Source organism: Crinia signifera, chromosome 3 (genome assembly GCF_055691185.1).
Source record: "Crinia signifera chromosome 3, ASM5569118v1, whole genome shotgun sequence".
In the NCBI taxonomy this organism is placed as follows: domain Eukaryota; kingdom Metazoa; phylum Chordata; class Amphibia; order Anura; family Myobatrachidae; genus Crinia; species Crinia signifera.
In genome coordinates this window covers 280,808,124-280,826,273 of record NC_139219.1, presented here as the reverse complement: position 1 = coordinate 280,826,273, position 18,150 = coordinate 280,808,124, and the positions used below count along the sequence as shown (strand labels likewise).

At 42.8% G+C, this 18,150-nt stretch overlaps 1 protein-coding gene across 1 annotated transcript in view; it reads right to left on the bottom strand.

The window, feature by feature from the left end:
- Positions 1-18,150, bottom strand: part of LOC146064585 (claudin-19-like) — a 71,637-nt gene that overhangs the window by 5,229 nt on the left and 48,258 nt on the right. Inside the window, exons 4-5 of the mRNA XM_083178267.1 lie at positions 2,662-2,743; positions 1,181-1,294 (exon numbers count right to left, since the gene is read on the bottom strand). Of these exons, the coding sequence (XP_083034393.1) occupies positions 1,181-1,294; positions 2,662-2,743 (196 nt within the window). The remainder of the gene's footprint in view (positions 1-1,180; positions 1,295-2,661; positions 2,744-18,150) is intronic.

Below are 18,150 nucleotides of genomic sequence, written 5' to 3'. Positions count from 1 at the left end.
TCCCTGTACTGTTAACGTTAATGTATAAAAAATATATTTTATGTAACCAATGATTGTATAGAAGATGATGCATAAGAAAATACTAATATTAATTTCAATATTTAAATACTGGAACTAAAATCACATAATAAGTTGTTCACCCCTGAACTTGTCCGCCATCCGCCTCCCATGTGAACTGGAACTAATAGGGATTTTTAATATACTTCTTCCTATGCCTTCCCGCCTTCCCACCTTCCCATGCTATAGACGTACAGGTGTATATAAGATTTATATGTCTATGTCAGTTGTAAACAACCATGGCACACTGGGATACCCCGGGGCACTTGCATGGGTACCTTCAGTTGATGGTCTAGGATCAGTTCAAAGTACCTGTATTTGCCGGCGTATAAGACGACCTCCCAACATTTCCACTCAAAATATAGAGTTTGTTATATAAGTGCACCCAGCGTATAAGACGACCCTCCCACTTGGAGGCATGTTTTTCAAGGGAAAAAAGTAGTCTTATACGCCAGCAAATACAGTATTTATGGTCAAAGTAATAGAAAAAAAACAGTGCTTGTGGCTTCCGATTATAAAACATGCGGACAAACAGAGTGATCCTGTCCTGCACCACATTACTGAACACAAGACCTCTTCCCCCATGTGTGTTTCCTTCTCTTACTTATCCCTTTAAGTGCCAAGGACATTTGTCAAAACAGGTGTAAAAATTGGCAGGCAACCATTTGTATTCATCATAATGAACGGTAATTTTTACCATATATAGGAAATATAATCTTTTGATACACAACATTTTTTATTTGAATTTATATAACAAATGTGAGTGACACTGACATTTTTAGTGGATATTTTGAGCATCACTCACAGAGATGTTGGCACTCAAAGGGTTAAACCATCCTGTGGTTTTCGGCCACGCTGATACTTATTCCAGTGTCCCCTGCTGATGCAGCTATGGTTATGTACCCTGTACTTGTCCTCTATTGTATTTAACTGTAGTCACTGTTTTGCTTGTTTGTTTATGTACTGTAATACAGCATAACACCATTTTCTTAATAAATATTTTCTGTATTTCTCACATGTGGCCTAGGGGTGCTGTAAAAAAATAATAATCTGATACTTTAGGGTGCCGTGATTAAAAACTCTGGGAACTAGCGGTATATGTAATAATTATATATATACGTACCCTTTTTTAGCAGTTTTTTTCTCTTTCTTGAATGAACAACACAGAAAAGAGCCCCCAAGTATGGCCAGCAGAGATGCAGCCCATCCAATATATAGCGCAGGGCCCAGCTCATACCTGAGGCAAAAAGAATGCAATATTAATGTACCGGTAATACAGAAGCTAGCTATGTGAGACTGGGGGAGGAGGGAAAGGAATACACTTCTACAATACACCCTCATACAGAATATATATATATATATCGTGCAGATCAGGAGGTCAGCATGTAAGATCATGTCCGACCTCCCTGTTTGCTAATGCCTGAACGGGTAGCAGTGGGGCGGGCGGCGGGTGCTGAGCGCTGCGCTAGATGGCGGTGAGGAGCAGTGGGGCATGTGTCGGGTGCTGAGCACTGAGCTAGTGGGCGGTGATCAGATCATTAGCGGGACGGGCAGTGGTGGGTATTAGAATTTTAAAACAACATGTCAAATGACTGGCCGGTCTCTGATTAGCTAAGAGCTCTCTCAGCCAATCAGCAGCCGCACGGAAGGGAGCAAGCAATTTATCACATGTCTCCCGGGGAGCGGCCAGGTGGCTCACAAGAGAATTGGGTTGGACTTGTCCTTAGGACAAGTTGGTCTAATGTATGGAGGCCTTAACCATCTCTGCACATGTTAAATCTGCCCCACCTGCAGTGTACATGGGTTTGTTCATTTGAGGAAAAAAGGTGCTTTGCGATCAGATCTGAATTAGGCCCATAGCTGGGAGTATGTTTAGAGACGGCATCACATACACATACTAAAAACAATAAACAATCTGTTAATATAATATATATTTCAAAACAGCGGCGTCACTCACCAGTCTTTGTCTACGATCAACTAGGTTTCATCAGGTAGCATGGCAACGATACAGAGCATCAACGTTTCAGTCCTCCTCTGGGATCTTGACAAAGGTCCCAGAGGAGGACCGAAACGTTGATGCTCTGTATCCCTTGCCATGCTGCCTGATTAAACCTAATTGATCTAAGATGAAGACTGTTGAGTGACCAATTTTGTGTTATCATGTGGTAACATGTTATCATGTTATTTTGTGTTATCATGTGGTAACATGTTATCATGTTATTTTGTGTTATCATGTGGTAACATGTTATCATGTTATTTTGTGTTATCATGTGGTAACATGTTATCATGTTATTTATCATGTTACTTTGTGTTATCATGTGGTAACATGTTATCATGTTATTTTGTGTTATCATGTGGTAACATGTTATCATGTTATTTTGTGTTATCATGTGGTTTGAAATATAACCAATGATGTTGGATGGTCACCCCAGCACTTAACCGGTTGCCAGATGCAAGTGCCAGCCACATGGACAAATATATATATATAAAAAAATTATTTAGATTTCTATTTACAATTCTATTTACATTTTTCTTAATCTCATTTAATAAATTCCAAATTATGTTAACCATTGCTGCATAAAAATAATAATAATAACAACTTACTTTATTCCACCGAAGAGAGGGTCAAAAAACTGTTGAGTGATTGTGGCTGCATACCAGGATACCGCCACTAAGCAGGAGAGTCCTGGGTGCATAAAATAAGGATGTCAGAATTCTGGTATACTGTACATATTGTCAGAGTACGGCTTTCTGTACTGCCTACCATAACTTTGGACCCTTTACCAAGTTAGATCTTAGTATTCATTGCTGAGGAGAATGGCCCCCAGTAAGTTCACCAACAACCTTTAGCACAATGCGCCCACTGCTAGCAATCCAGTTAAGCTTTAACCAGCAATTGGAAAAACTTCTCTTGGTGCCTCCAGTTGGCTAGGAGCACTGGCGATTACACATGATGGTAGCTATTGTAGAAGACATGGTAGAGATTCTGCCATTGTTTTAACAACCTCCCTGGCGACATTTGAAAATTGTGTTCAGAATCCATTCCAGATATATGTATGCATGATTATAGAGCACAGACTCCTAAAGTCACTGGTAAGAGCACAGCTACACAATTAAATAAGTAGGGAAATGGGAGGAATATGGAAACACATAGGCTATTGTCTTAAAAACAAAGATCCAGTGCTAGCACTTGTGGAAGGCTAGGAATGTACTGTAGTCTAGGTTCGTATAGTCAGGGGCAGATTGGCCTGCCGAGAAACCTGGCCCACCTCTGCCCCCCCCCCCCCTCATTACATACACCGCCGCCGGATATGGATATTTCCCTGGCTGGATTGAAGTCCCAATCCGCCCCTGCGTATACTGTATAATACAGTGCAGGACTCTTGAAGTATTTGTTTCAGTTATGGAAGCATACAGAATTCTAGTTACAACTGAGCCCTAGAAATACTGTTATTTGATACATACGCCACTTTTCATGCTTTATAACCAAGACTTGCGCTAAAAAAATCCCCAAAATCACCACCTATATATAAAAATGTTAAGAAACATTTTTATGATTAAATTACGTTATTTTCTAAAAAAAAACTGATCCAGAAACAGATGTAAGTCATTTTAACCCATGTAATTTTAATGCATGTATGGGGTTTTCATTAATCTGTTTATTTCTATCCTTCAGATGTCACTGTTGACTGTCCATAAAGTCGAATTTCCAAAAGACGGAGACATTGAGTAAATAAAGGCTCCAAACAATAGATTCCACACAAAGATTACTTGTGAGGATAATTACTGATTAATAAGATTTATGCTCTCGAAGTTAATTATTAATTAGTGTACAGTACATTCACTTTGCTGTCACCTGAATTACAGAACCTTAGGTCTGTGCAGTATTTGTGTTCCTCACCAATGAGAAAGGGGGAAAAGGGAGTATGTAGCTACCATCTGTTTCATCATAGTAATTGATGAATAAGATTAACAAAATATTTTGTTAATGCTAATCCATACTGAGTGTATACGCTATAAAAGTGGTTCCCAATATCGGTCCTCAAGAACCCCCAACAGTGCATGTTTTCCAGGTATCCTCGCAGAATCACAAATGAAATAATTAGCTTTACCTGTAGATATCTTTAAATGTGACAGTGAATAATGAGTACACCTGTGCACCCGATGCTGGTTGAACTGTTGGGGGTCCTTGAGGGCTGAGTCTGGGAACCACTGCTCTATACTGTTCAACCAAAGTGTGCCAATAAAGGATCTCATTTAAAAATCACGGTACTTGTTTCCTAGCACGGCGCCACCGATTTTAATTGTATGAAATCGGGTCGCAAAAATCGGGTCGATCGCATTGCATGCAACCAAATAGCATGCGATGCGATCGACCCGACGACCCTATTTTTACATTGGAACCAATGTTAAATGGTCCCTGAGACCCGATTTTACATTGGCCCCAATGTTAAATGCCCCCCAGACCCTAGTTTTCATTGTATGCCCCCCCCCCCCATTGTTAACGCCATGCCATGATCAGCGTCAACCTGAAGCGTGGCGAGCGCAGCGAGCCCGCGAGGTGCAGCTGTACGCGAGGGGCAACGGTACGCGTCCATGATCTTTTCATACCCCCTCTATCCACGTCGGCGTGGAGTTGACTTCATATAGTGTGGCGAGCGCAGCGAGCCACCGAGCCCGAAGCATGGCGAGCACAGCAAGCCCCGCGAGGGGATGCGCATTACTTCAGGCGTATTACGCGTCCCCTTGCGGGGCTCGCTGCGCTCGCCACACTTCGGGCTCGGTGGCTCGCTGCGCGCGCCACACTATGTAAAGTCAACTCCACGCCGACGTGGATAGTGGGGGTATGAAAATGTCGGAGGACGCGTACCGCCACCCCTCGCGGGCATTATAATGGCATGCGATGCGACCGATTTTCAAAGTGCGTTAAAAACTACTTTAAGGCCCGAAAATCGGGTCGGTTGGGTCCCATCGCATACCTTAAGTTAAGGTATGCGATGGGACCCGACGGGCGCTGTGCTAGGAAAAAAGTACCAAAATCACAAATGGTCTTATGGGGGAATCTTTTGGAGCAACCGTGTCAAACTATTGTATATGGGTTAAGTAGCAGAACGGTCTACATCAGGGGCAGCCAACTCCAGTCCTCGGGAGCTACCGACAGTTAATGTTTTCCAGATCTCCTCACAGAATCACAAGTGAAGGAATTAGCTCCACCTGTGGATCTTGTAAAATGTGTCAGTGAGTAATGAGTGCACCTTTGCAGCAGCTAGGTTGTCTGGAAAATGTGAACTGTTGGTAGCTCTCGAGGACAGGAGTTGGCTACCACTGGTGTACAGCATCATATACAGAAGAGCAGCAATCTGCACACACTGATGAAGGGCGGTTGAGCAGGAGGGTATGTTTTGCAACGTGTGGAATAGGCGCATGCTTGTGTCTAATATAGCAGTACAATACAAGATCTAATTTTGCAGAGTAAGCTATTTACAGAAAGATAGTAAATCCAGGGAATACTATCCAGCAATTGTACTGAGGCTACATATAATAAAATAATTGAATACTGCATGGGACAAACATACAGCTATTGCCCACGTTTAGAAAATATAAAGAATACATGTCCTTTGTGAGTGCAGAGAAACATTACGAATGTCTAAGAGCGTAATAGATGCAGGGAGTGCAGCTGCTACGGGGCTCACAGCTAAATGGGGCCCATCTTCCCTGTCAAATTATCTTGTGCTATATACATGTTTCACCATTGGCATTCACCTTACAAACTGCTATTAGGCCTACCAATATCTATTTACACTACTGTGAATGTCACTTACTTTTTAACATGATATTTGTCTATTGAAGCCAGCATATAAAGTGCCTGTTTTAGAAATAACTTCTTTTCAGTTGTTCACATTGGTGGATTTTTCTTATTTTAAATCTAACATTTCAAAACGGATATTGCATGGCAAGTAGGAAGGGAAGGGGGCAAAGAAAGGGGAAAGGGTGGGGTTACGTCATTGGGCGGTATTCAATGAGCCTGATTCGCCAGGTTTTTATGGCGAATTTGTGCTGTTTGGCGAATTTTTGACAAAAACGGTGAATCACCCTATTCAATGACCACATGGCGAATACATTTGAAGGTTTTTTTCGCCATGATTCACCGAGTAGCAATCGCTATCTTTTTATGGTGAAGTGGAAGGTGAACTTTTAAAATAAAATGTTTTGTGTTTTACAATTGGTGTCAAAAAATCGGGAATTTTATTCTGAGGAGGGGCATGCTACTTTTATTCATGTGCTGTAAGCACATGAATATATATTTAATTTTAAAAAAATATTTTTTTTTTATTTTTTTTTTTATTTTTACACAGCAGCCAGCAGGGGGCGCCGGAGCCGAGCCGCTCATTACATATTCATATATTCACTGCACTCGATCGTTACGATCGGGTATAGTGAATATACACTCCCCTGCTGGCACCCCCGGGGGGCAGCCTGTGCTGCCTGGCACCCGGGGAGCCCACCTGCCCCCCACAAACGTTCAGGGGCAGGCAGAGAGACTTCCATCTCTCTGCCTGGCACCCTCCTCAGGCTCCCTGCGGCATTCGCCGCAGGAGCTCATATTCGCCAGTCAGGGGCAGCGAGCCCCTGACACGTTGAATACCGGAGCCCGCTGGCTCCGGAACGTGGCGAATGTGCAGCGAATCCTAAAAAGGATTCGCTGCACCTCGCAGGTATTCACATTGAATACCGCCCATTGTCTTCACTTCTGTTTCATACTCTTTGCAATAATGGAGATAGAGCAATTGGGAACAATTGGTGTGTGCTCTTAATCTGCCTGTTATATTTCCAGGCAACGTTCCCAATCTCATATCTAAATGACAATTTCATGATTTCTTTATATGTGTCTTGTTCTATGAAACTACACGGATTTCTTTAATTGAAACCAATAAATTCAAGTTGGAGCAAAATTTATATTATAAATCTCAAAGAGCAATATCTTCCAATGCCATGAAGAAATCAAGTGTATCACGCCACTATTTAATGGAGTAGAGCTCCTGGTCTTCCATTTTAATGTGATAATCATTTTTACTCCATATTGTAGGAAAGTATATTTTATGTTCATAGATATGACTATATTTGTGACATTCTGTATAATAATAGTATTCCCTGTTATACTGAGTACTTCCGTCCAAAGTCATACTTTAGGACAGTCCCACTCCCAGCAGATATAGACAGGACTGCCTGCTGCTTGCATTGGTCAGATAGAACCAAAACCATTACGCTTAAAACACATACAGTATATCACCTTGTACTTATGTTAAATGGTGTTTGTGTACTTGTGTATTTTGGTGGCGCCCACGATGTCCATCGTACGATGAACGTATCGCATCGCATCGCATGCCATGTACCCAATGGCATGCGGTACATGGCATGCGATGCGACGCGATTTTGACCCCCTATACGATAAAAAATCGTATAAGCACCCTAAAGAGTGCTTTTGAGCACCCTAATGGGTGCTTACAATGTTAAATGCACCCCCACGCCATCCCCCCCACTATAAACGTGAACCCGAAGCGGGGCGGCGGTACGGGTCCTACGACCTTTTCATACCCCCACTATCCACGTCGGCGTGGAGTTGAGAATAGAATAGTGTGGCGAGCGCAGCGAGCCACCGAGCCCGAAGGGACGGAATAAACACTGACGACCTGCTCACGATGTGCATCGTGAGTGGGTCGTCCTGGTGTGTACCCCGCATTAGACAGTGTGTGTAAATTTTAAACCATATTCTTCCCACAATGTATTGTTCTTCCTAAATCTTGTTGCCAATCTCTTGAGAATTTAGGAAGCAAAGAATGAGTATTTCCTGTAGGTAGTTTATAAGTAGTTGCTATCGAGAGTTTGGGTATCCGCTGAGCCGCGCAGAGCAATTCATATGATCTCCAATCTCTACCAATAAGATTGTCTCTGTTTACTTTAGCTAAATAATGCCACATCTGTGTGTAAATACCAATGTTATATTGAAAAAGTTCAAGACCTTCCTAATTAGGAATTTATTTTGTCACAGTAAAAAAGTTTATGGATGAGCTATAGGGATTAAAACCAGAAAATTGTGTTGAATTGAAAGTCCTCAATGTAAGATGTGTTCAGTAGGAAGTCCTCATTATAGTATGAATCTAGATCAGTGTTTTTCAACCACTGCGCTGTTACACACTAGTGTGCCTTGAGCTGTTCTCAAGTGTGCCCCCAGATCTAAAGATGCCCGAACCAGTTTACAACCATCACCAGTTCAACTGTTATTTACTGGTCTCTTCTTTTCATGTAAAGGGCTTTTTTTTTTACCTGTTGGGACCAGTGTGATTGTTTTTTTTTTATATGAGGGCCAATAAGTTTGTTTTTTTTCCCGTTAGGGCCAATGTGTTTTGCCCTTCAGAGATCTCATGGTGTGCCTTGACAATTTTAAAAACTAATTTAGTGTGCCGCAAGGTAAAAAGGTTTAAAATTACTGATATAGACGCTTAATACCTCCCTTAGGGAATGTAAAGGTGCCCACACACTAGAACGATTTTTGGGCCGATTGGACGATTTCCGATAAATCGGCCGATATATCGTCCGATGCGCGCTCCCGTGGATCTTTAGCTGAATCTTCTGATCTTACGTGCTGCACAAAAGATTTAACAAAAGATCCATAGAAACGCACACGGGATCTTAAGAAAAATCTTTGGTAAAGATGTGCGCTTGCCTGAAATCTTTTGTCCAGGACGGAAAAAAGATTTCAAGGCTAATTTATGCGCACATCTTACGATCACAGATCTTTCTAGGGTACTTGTGTAGTTTCACAGCGCCAACATGGCGCCGTGCTACTTCCGGGTGTACGCTCGCCACTAAATATGTCAAATAAACTAACTTAACGCCATGCCAACATGGATAGTTCATGCCTCCACGATCCATGTTGGCATGGAGTTGATTTTAAATAGCGTGGCGAGCGTAGCGAGCCACCGAGCCCCGCAAGGGGACTCAGACGCACGGCGCCATGAAACTACACAAGTACCCTTTCTAGTGTGTGGGCACCTTTAGATTGTGAGAAAGCTCTGACCAATGTGACCTCTGACCAATGTGGTGTCCAAGGACAAAATGTAGCTGTTGCATCTTAATTGACTTGGAGGAAGGCCACTCTGTGTGCTGGGTGACCCAAAGAGCACTTGCAGCCTAGACATTCACCTTTATGGATTATGCCCAGGGCCGACTGAGTATAAATAGCACAGAATCATAGTATACATTCTTAATATACACACAATGCACCTGTCTTGATACCCAAATATAATATAGATAAGTATTTCAGCAAAGCCTGCTGAAAATAGCTTCCAACTTGTGGCGTGAGTAAGGGTCCATGTGATAGTAGAAGTTGCACACTAAACTGGCACATTGTTTGCACTGGAGAGGTCATTGTTGAGTGGTCCATGTAATATTAATCACACACTATTCAGCTGTCTGTCTGGCTCAGTCTGCAATACAGCACTTACATCATTCAGAGCGTCAACCATGTCTGTTCTCTCCCGCTAAGTCTTACTTGTGTATGATATCTAATTTATAGCTATGCCACGAGGCTCAAACTAAAATAAATTCTGAGACGTCCATAAACCAAAGACCAGGAACAGTTCTAGGAGCTGTCTACTGACTTATGACTAATGGACAGACCTACAAGCCATAAATTACATTATCTTTACTTTTCCAATAAAACTCTTGAGAGATGTGATTTTTGTTTTTCTTTCCATAGCAAACAAGGCTTTATTTAGGAAGAAGTAAGTGCTTTCTGGTGACGGACACTGGACATGGTACCTTTCCAGCAAGCAATATGATATACATTCACTATATCACATTTATGTCATAATTTTTTCCAGTCTTGGCCAAAGCAAGACTTCCTATCTTCCCGATCTTATCGTTGAGCCTCATAGGAATATTTAGCAGGACCCGTCCCCTGCTGAGAAAGGTTATGAGAGACTTCCATCACACCGACACAAGAAGACATGTACTGTCAGCCGCAACCCTATATCCAGCTTGATCAATTTTGATCGAGAGGATAACCTTATAACATCTTAATCCCATTCATGACCATGATCACATAAATTGTGTGCATGAACTTTGCTTCATATAGAAACAAAGAGGTTGGAGGCCTGCTTCAGAGGTACACGCAGTTGCATTCACAACCGTGATTTTGGATGCAGCCAACTGAAAAGCTTGGGATTGGATTCTAGGATGGTTGTATGGATAAGATCTTGGTTTTCGGATGGAAAACAGAGAGTTGTAGTAAATGGAGGGCAGTCACAGGAGGGAAAGGTTACCAGTGGAGGATCCCAGGGATCTGTACTTGGAGCGGTGCTTTTTAATGCCATTATTGTTGACATTGCAAACGGTACCTTTTTGCAGATGACACAAAAGTATACAACAGGGTAGACACAATAGGAGGGGGTAACACAAATGGTTGATGATCTAGGTAGACTAGAGGAAAAATCCAAAAGCTAAATATAGTATAAATGGCCCTATAATGGAAACTACTGAGGAGGAGGAAAGGATCTATGAGTCACTATTTCAGGTGACTTACCCCCGTGGTGAGTTTTCCTTAGGCAGGACAAACTTACCAGGCCCCAAAAATACTCAACACTGAAGGGGCTGCCGCTGTTTTTCTGCATCACCCCCTGTGGCTTCTGCTGCTGGTGTCAGCTGTTCGTGCGCTCAGACATTTGGGCGCAGAGACAATCGGTATAAGAGGGAGCGATCAGTGACAGGGAAGCCTGGAGTACAATCGCTAGGTGAGCAAAGGGGGGAAGGGGGGGGGGTTGGTTTTCTGCTAGATGATGGTGCACTGCAGGAGGAACAAATTGTGCTCACCTACTCACTCTGATGCTTGGTTGCATAGGGAGAGGAATCAGCAGTGGAAAGAAAGAAAGTACTGAGTTTAGTTCTGGAGGCCATATCTCCAGAAGGATATAAATACATTTGAGACTGTACAAAGAAGGGCAACTAAAATGGTGCATGGCCTACATCACAAAACTTACCCAGAAAGTCAAAAAGATCTTAACATGTATAGTTTAGAGCAGAGAAGGGAAAGGGGGGACATGATAGAAACTGTCAAATATACCAGGGATTTTAGCAATGTGCAGGAGGGAAACATTCATCAAATGAAGATAAATATTAGAACACGAGGACATGTACCAACACTGAGGTTTCTAATGACAGGGTCATTAGGTCGACACATGCATTAGATCGACATGGGCAAGGTTGACAGTCAAAAGGTCAACATGGGATTTTTCATTTTTTTTATTCCGAATGTTGACACAGTAGGGCATGAAATACTGCTGACATGCTAGGGCATAAAATACCACCTGTCCACACATGTCAGCATCGGAAAAAAGTGAAAAAACCCCATGTTGACCTTATGACTGTCAACCTAGCCCATGTCGACCTAATGCACATGCCGACCTAATGACCTTGTCGACCTTCATGCATGTCGCCCTTCAGTGGTCGACCCAATGCATGTCCATATCCCCTCTGTAACTCATTACGGATTTTCTGATATGCGCTGTGCTGCAGGGGGACCCTGCTCCTTCCCCTATACAGCTCATTTCTCTCTGCCCCTAGGCATAGTGTGCTGATAATTATTGCAGCCTTGTAGAAACTGTGGAATATAAACTTGTATTTAAGCACATTATGTAAAGCTCTGTGTGTTTCTCAGTGATGCCTTCTAGTTATTTATATTTCATTATTTTTATAGTTTTATTGTGACAAGGAATCACATAGACTGGACGGAAGTCAAGCCTTGTTCTTTATTTCCAGCAGGTAGGCTGCATACAAGGTAACAGCATGGCAATTCTTCAGTTACAGCAAAGCAGGTTTTCCACAGTAATGATACACTCCAGAGAACACCTACCATAATCCACACATTCCCTGCCTATCACCCAGCCTCTTTTAGGCATTGGGAGCCATGACCCCCTGCTCTGGAAAAACATATAAGAGGAAGTAACAGGTGCTGTTAATCAGCAGAGAGTGATTTACAATACATTTATAAAAACCCTGGACTGGATCTCTTTAGCCCTGCTGCTGCTGTTCTAAAGCCTGGACTGGATCTTCCACATTACCTTCATGTGGAAGTATGCTGTCCCTGCCACGATATATACTGTATGTATTTTTTTTATAGGTGTTTCATATTAAAACTTTTATACGTTTAATAATTCGCTTGGAACTAATTATGTACAACAGAAAATGGATTGCTGATTTAGTTGCACTGATCATTGACGCTGTTACTACCTATATGCAGGTGACCTGTTTTAGGTGATAACAAACTTTGCATTTCCATTGGTGGATCAATAGAATAAATATCCCACCTGGCTATGCACATCCAACACTGCCTTCTGTTGACACTGCTACTTGTGGACAGCAGAGAAACTAGTTAAGGAAACCTGCTTGGTTGCAAATTTTCCTGGGTCTGCGGCTAGTTGAGCCATAAACAGGGCCTGAATCAGCCACATAGACTGCTGCACTCTTCCTCCCGTTAGTGTTTCAATGCTGGACCCCGGCTGGGTATAATATTGCTTCTGGTTGCTCATATGCACTACAGAAACATTCTGTGCCCAGGGCAAGCACTGGAGTCTGGCTACTGTATCTGCCTGTGTATATACACTGCACTCAGACACTGGATGGTGAGTTCATACAACTGCTTTATATTAGAGGTTGAGCACTATTTATATATGCCGCCTAATAATGACTTTAATATTGTTTGATTCCAAGTATTTGAATATTTAAATTTATATTTATGTGCAATAATTGTATTGCGATGGAATTTAATATATTGATATATTGATATTAAATAATATAACTTTAATATGATATACTTGTGCCCTCTCTTGTTATGACATGTTACTGGTGTCATTGTTTTTGTAGAGGAAGGTAATCAAAGCCTTTTGCCAAAAAAGAGTTACATATGGTTATAAGTTTAGACTGATGAGTGCAATTTTAAAATAGTTTACAGATATATAATTAATTAATTCAGGCGCAAAAAGATATACAGTGTCTTCTGATATACAGTATGTGCTGCTGGAGACCCTGCTACTTCCACTGTATACATTAACAAGTCTATCTGTGGCTTCCTGCTGCCTTCATTCCCGAGCTCACATCATGTCACAAGGAACCCTGTCCTCTGTACCATATCGCTCTGGTTCCAGGGGAGATGAGTCAAACCGCCTGGATTACAAAATCAACTATGCTGCCAGATGGGTATGGGTCATAGGGTGGACTTCATGAAGGTCAACATGAATTAGGTCAATAGGGCTTAGTTTGACACCTTAAATGAGTCGACATGGCTAAAGGTAACGGTGTACCACATCCCCACTTGGGGCACGGAGCCTTGCTATGCTCGGAACACTATTTTATGCTCCCACCATGCCGTAGTGGATGGTAGGGCATGAAATACCGCCTGTCGGCACATGTAGGCTCAAAATAAATGTGAAAAACTCATGCCATCCTTTTGACAGTTGATCTTCCCATTGGTGACCTAATGCTTGTGAAGACCTTCCTACCCTGTCGACCATAGCCACGTTGACCAATTTCAGGTGTTGACCTAAGCCCTAATGTATGTTGACCTTCATAGGGTAGACCTATTGTCCGTATCCCCTGCATTAGTAAGAATGCAGTAGCCTGGCAGAGACGGGCGGCGGATGTTAGAACGTCCCACCCACCATCTGATAACAGAACATTTCCCACTAATGAGAACACTAAAGGACAGTATGCACCATGGTGCTCACTCCTGTGCTGGATCTGGTAGACAAGCTTGAGTCAGAAGCTGTATTACTTATACACACACACAATTCACGAATGCTCTAGGCTCCCATAGCTAATCTATCCTTGTATATAAAATTCCCAATCCGGAATATCAGTGTGGAATTGTGTAGATGTCGGGATGACTCATCTAGAAAAAGGAACTGATGGCTCAGTATTACAGCACTCCCTAGATGAAAGTTTTAACTTGATATACAAAGCCTCAAAAATGTCACTCACCAGCATTATACCCTTTTCAAACCTCACCACGGACCTGGGTAATTGCCGGTTTGCTGCCACGTAAACCCGGGTAGATGTGCAATGTGAAAGCACCAAAGCTTATACCCCCATTTGACCCGGGTTCTAAGAAGGGTTAAACCTGGGTTGCCCTCTGTATAATGATCGACTCGGGTTTAATGTGAAAGCACTGGATCGGAAAGGAGTACTAATGATGGTGCATGTCTCCATTGGTAGCCCTCCTAATTACAGATCACTCTGCTATTGCACAAAACTCGGTATGTCCCATTATCCAATAGCATTCAAAATACTACAGACACTATTGGCCAAATGTAGGGTGTTATAAATCAGAGATTTTGGGAGAGTTTTCCCATTTTATTTTTTTTAAAGCGGCAATCATTTGCTCTGAAAACCAGGTTGATTTTGCCATGTAATTGATTGCCGCTTTAAAAATATGGGAAAACTCTCCCAAAACCTCTCACTTTTTGTTTCTCATACCCTATTACATTTGGCTAACATTATTGGCATGAGTATACCACAGAGAACGAAGGTCCCTCTCCGCACAACTCTACCAAAAGACAAGAAGCTATTAGCATGAAATGAATCAACTTCGTTGAACCTTGTTACAGATACTGATTAAGTTTATTTGTTATTTGTCCCACCCTAATTACTGTCTTCAGTGACTTGATGACTCATCTATGATGCAGATGATATGCTTATCTTATCTTATCTGCCGGATTGTGTCATCCCCGCTCTTGTAACTCCTACCTACTCACTTCTTTTTTCTCTGCCCCTTTCTCCTTGGTTTGAAAAAAAAATCTATCTATCTATATATATATATATATATATATAGATATATATATCTATATATATATATATATATATAGATATATAGATAGATAGATATATATATATAGATATATAGATATATATATAGTTATATATATATATATATAATTTTAAACAACACTGGCCCAATTCTTACTGCCTTAATATAACTTTATAATATATAAAAGCCAGGTTGATTCTAACAATGGGGTAAACTCGGATTAAATCGTGGCCATCCTTGTATCTGTTGCTATATTGAACTCTGCAATTTTATGCTAATGTAGCTACAGAGCTCATCCCTTGTGTACAAGCAAGTGCCCAAGGTCTGAGATACTCAGTCGAGTCTACGCTGCACCGTCTGGTGTAACTCTTGACGAGCAACGCATCCGCCACAGGGTGCTAGGAGGACTATGAATGGACCCCCGTTAGGGCGAAAGACTGATTGAAGCCTATAAACTTCTATATAGTAATACCATTTGTAGATCTATAAATGGAATGCATCGCATTGCGGAGCTTGGAGCATATGCGGTAAGTGGCCAATCATTCAAAAACTGCTTTTTCGAGGATTTGGCTGGTTGTACTGTATTTACCATAGCTGCATCCTGCCCATAGTGTTTTGCATAGAGCCACTGAAGAAGAGCACATGTGTTATTTATTAATGAGCTTTTGTCACATTATAAATTGTTCCAGAAAAAATAGTAATAATACAACTTGGTTAGTATTTGATTCATTCTACCTGGGTACAACTATCTGGGCTGGTGTTTCGGGGGTTATGGGCAATAAATTTTGATTAAATTTGTATCATTTTTATATTATTCCTTTTAGAATTAACCAAAAGCGTTTTCTTAAAGGTGTAACGTAATCTGAGACACATATCGGTAATACATCTAGTGAATATTTTAGGTTTAAGCCCCCTACACACTTGCCTATCCCCGGTAGCAGGGACCCGGCAGGCACTTGCTGATGCCAGCCCGGAAGGGAGCGACGACGGGGGAGGGGAGCAGGGTTGGGAGCGATGGCAGCTGCTCCCTCGTCTGAACATACGGGAAAAGGGAGGGAGTCGTAAAGGATATTAAGTGTACAAATAGAAAGCACATTCTGAGCGATATTGATCACAATATCACCTAGTGTGTATCAGGCTTTAGTGACATTCTCATGCAAGATACACTGAAAAATTTGACAATAGAAAAAATTTGACAACCCCTGTACACTGGACACAACCCCTGTACACAGCCCCTATACACTGGACACAGCCCCTGTACACTGGACACAGCCCCTGTCACACTGGATACAGGCCCTGTCACACTGGACACAACCCCTGTACACAGCCCCTGTACACTGGACACAGCCCCTGTCACACTGGACACAGCCCCTGTCACACTGGACACAGGCCCTGTCACACTGGACACAGGCCCTGTCACACTGGACACAGGCCCTGTCACACTGGACACAACCCCTGTACACAGCCCTGTACACTGGACACTGCCCCTGGACACAGCCCATGGACACAGCCCCTGGACACTGGACACAGCTCCTGTACACAGCTCCTGTACACTGGACACAGCCCCTGTACACTGGACACAGCCCCTGTACACAGCCCCTGTACACTGGACACAAACCATGTACACTGGACACAAACCCTGTCACACTGTACACAGGCCCTGTCACACTGGACACAAGCCCTGTCACACTGAACACAGCCCCTGTACAGCCCCTTGTACACTGGCCACTGCAGCCCCTGTACACTGGACTTGTGTACAGCAGCCCCTGCAGACCCTAATCGAGTGAGCAGCAGCAAAATAATATATTATTATTATAGCACATCACACAGCACAGAGCACAACCACCCTCTTCCCTCTCCTATGCTGGAGTAAAGATGGCGGGGCGCGCGTGCGTCTTATATAGAATCCAGATCCCGCGAGAATCCAACAGCGCGATGATGACGTTTTGCCTCGTTTTCGGTCCGGAATTTAGGCGGGAACTCCCGAGCCGGCTCGGATCCAGACTCGGATCCCGGAGATCCTGACCCGCTCATCTCTAGTGAAAACTCATGGGATCAGGGCTAAGTCCAAGATTCTATGGGGGGAATTTACTAAAAATACAAATACGAAAATTTGTATTCATATTCTTAATACGAATAAATACGACTGGCATCACCATCGTATTTCATTGACAAATTAGTATTGCGGAGGGGAATTTACAAAGCAGTCTCATTTAACTGATTCATATCCGTATGAATTCCGATGTCATATGAATTAGTATTTTTGCCGATACAAATTCATACTTTAAATACAAATTTGTATCGGAAGTCTGCATGGATCAGTCAGATCCGTGCAGGCTGCAGTAGTGCTATTTGGGAGGAGGAGCCGCAGGATGTAAAGACATCCCGCATCTCCTCCTCACAGTCCATTCTGGTGTCTCGTGCTTTTATTTTGCCTCCCCTGGACGCCTACATGAAACTAAGAGGACGCGATCTACACCAGAGGATCCTGGTGAATATGGATTCCTTCCACAAGTACCCTCATTGGATTACTTCAGGAACATCGGATGGACGGAGGTAGACCTACCTACGGTGTCAAGACAGGTAAGTATGTGTATGAAAGGGCTTTGTATGTAATAAAGTTTTATTTTTCAGGAGTGTTTGTGTTTTTATTTAACTATTGGATCTGCTGTGGAACTAAGAGTCCCAGCAAGCCCATTACTGGGTCGAATGCTGGGACTTGTGGTTCTCTAAGTCCCAGTATGTAGACCAGGCTAGCTGGGACTCATAGTTCCACAGCAGAACCCAATGGTTTATTCTAACTTTTGCACAAAGATCAGCCCTGTACCCACTTCCCAGGGGTACCAGGGACAGCCCCAGGCTTCAGCCTGGACAGGTAAGTTCTGGAGGGGGGGACCCCTTCTTTAGGGGGGGTCCCCACTTCCCCAGTACCCTTGACCAGTCAGGGGGTAATGCTTCGGTAGCGGGACCTTATATAATAAGTGTCCCCCGGCTGTGGCATTACCCTGCTTGCTGGTTGGGCCTGGTGCTGGTTCACAAAAAGGGGATTTTTGTAAGGACTTACCATTCGAACCCCTTTCTCTGAGTCCAGTCCGGTGACACAGCTTCATGATGGGATGTAGGAGGGTCCGCAGGAGCCAGGCACCTACTGTATGCTTCTAATTCTTTGGGAGCAGGCGCCTCCCTACTGCATCCCATAATGCTTCAGTTAAACTTCAACAGCACACTAGGAT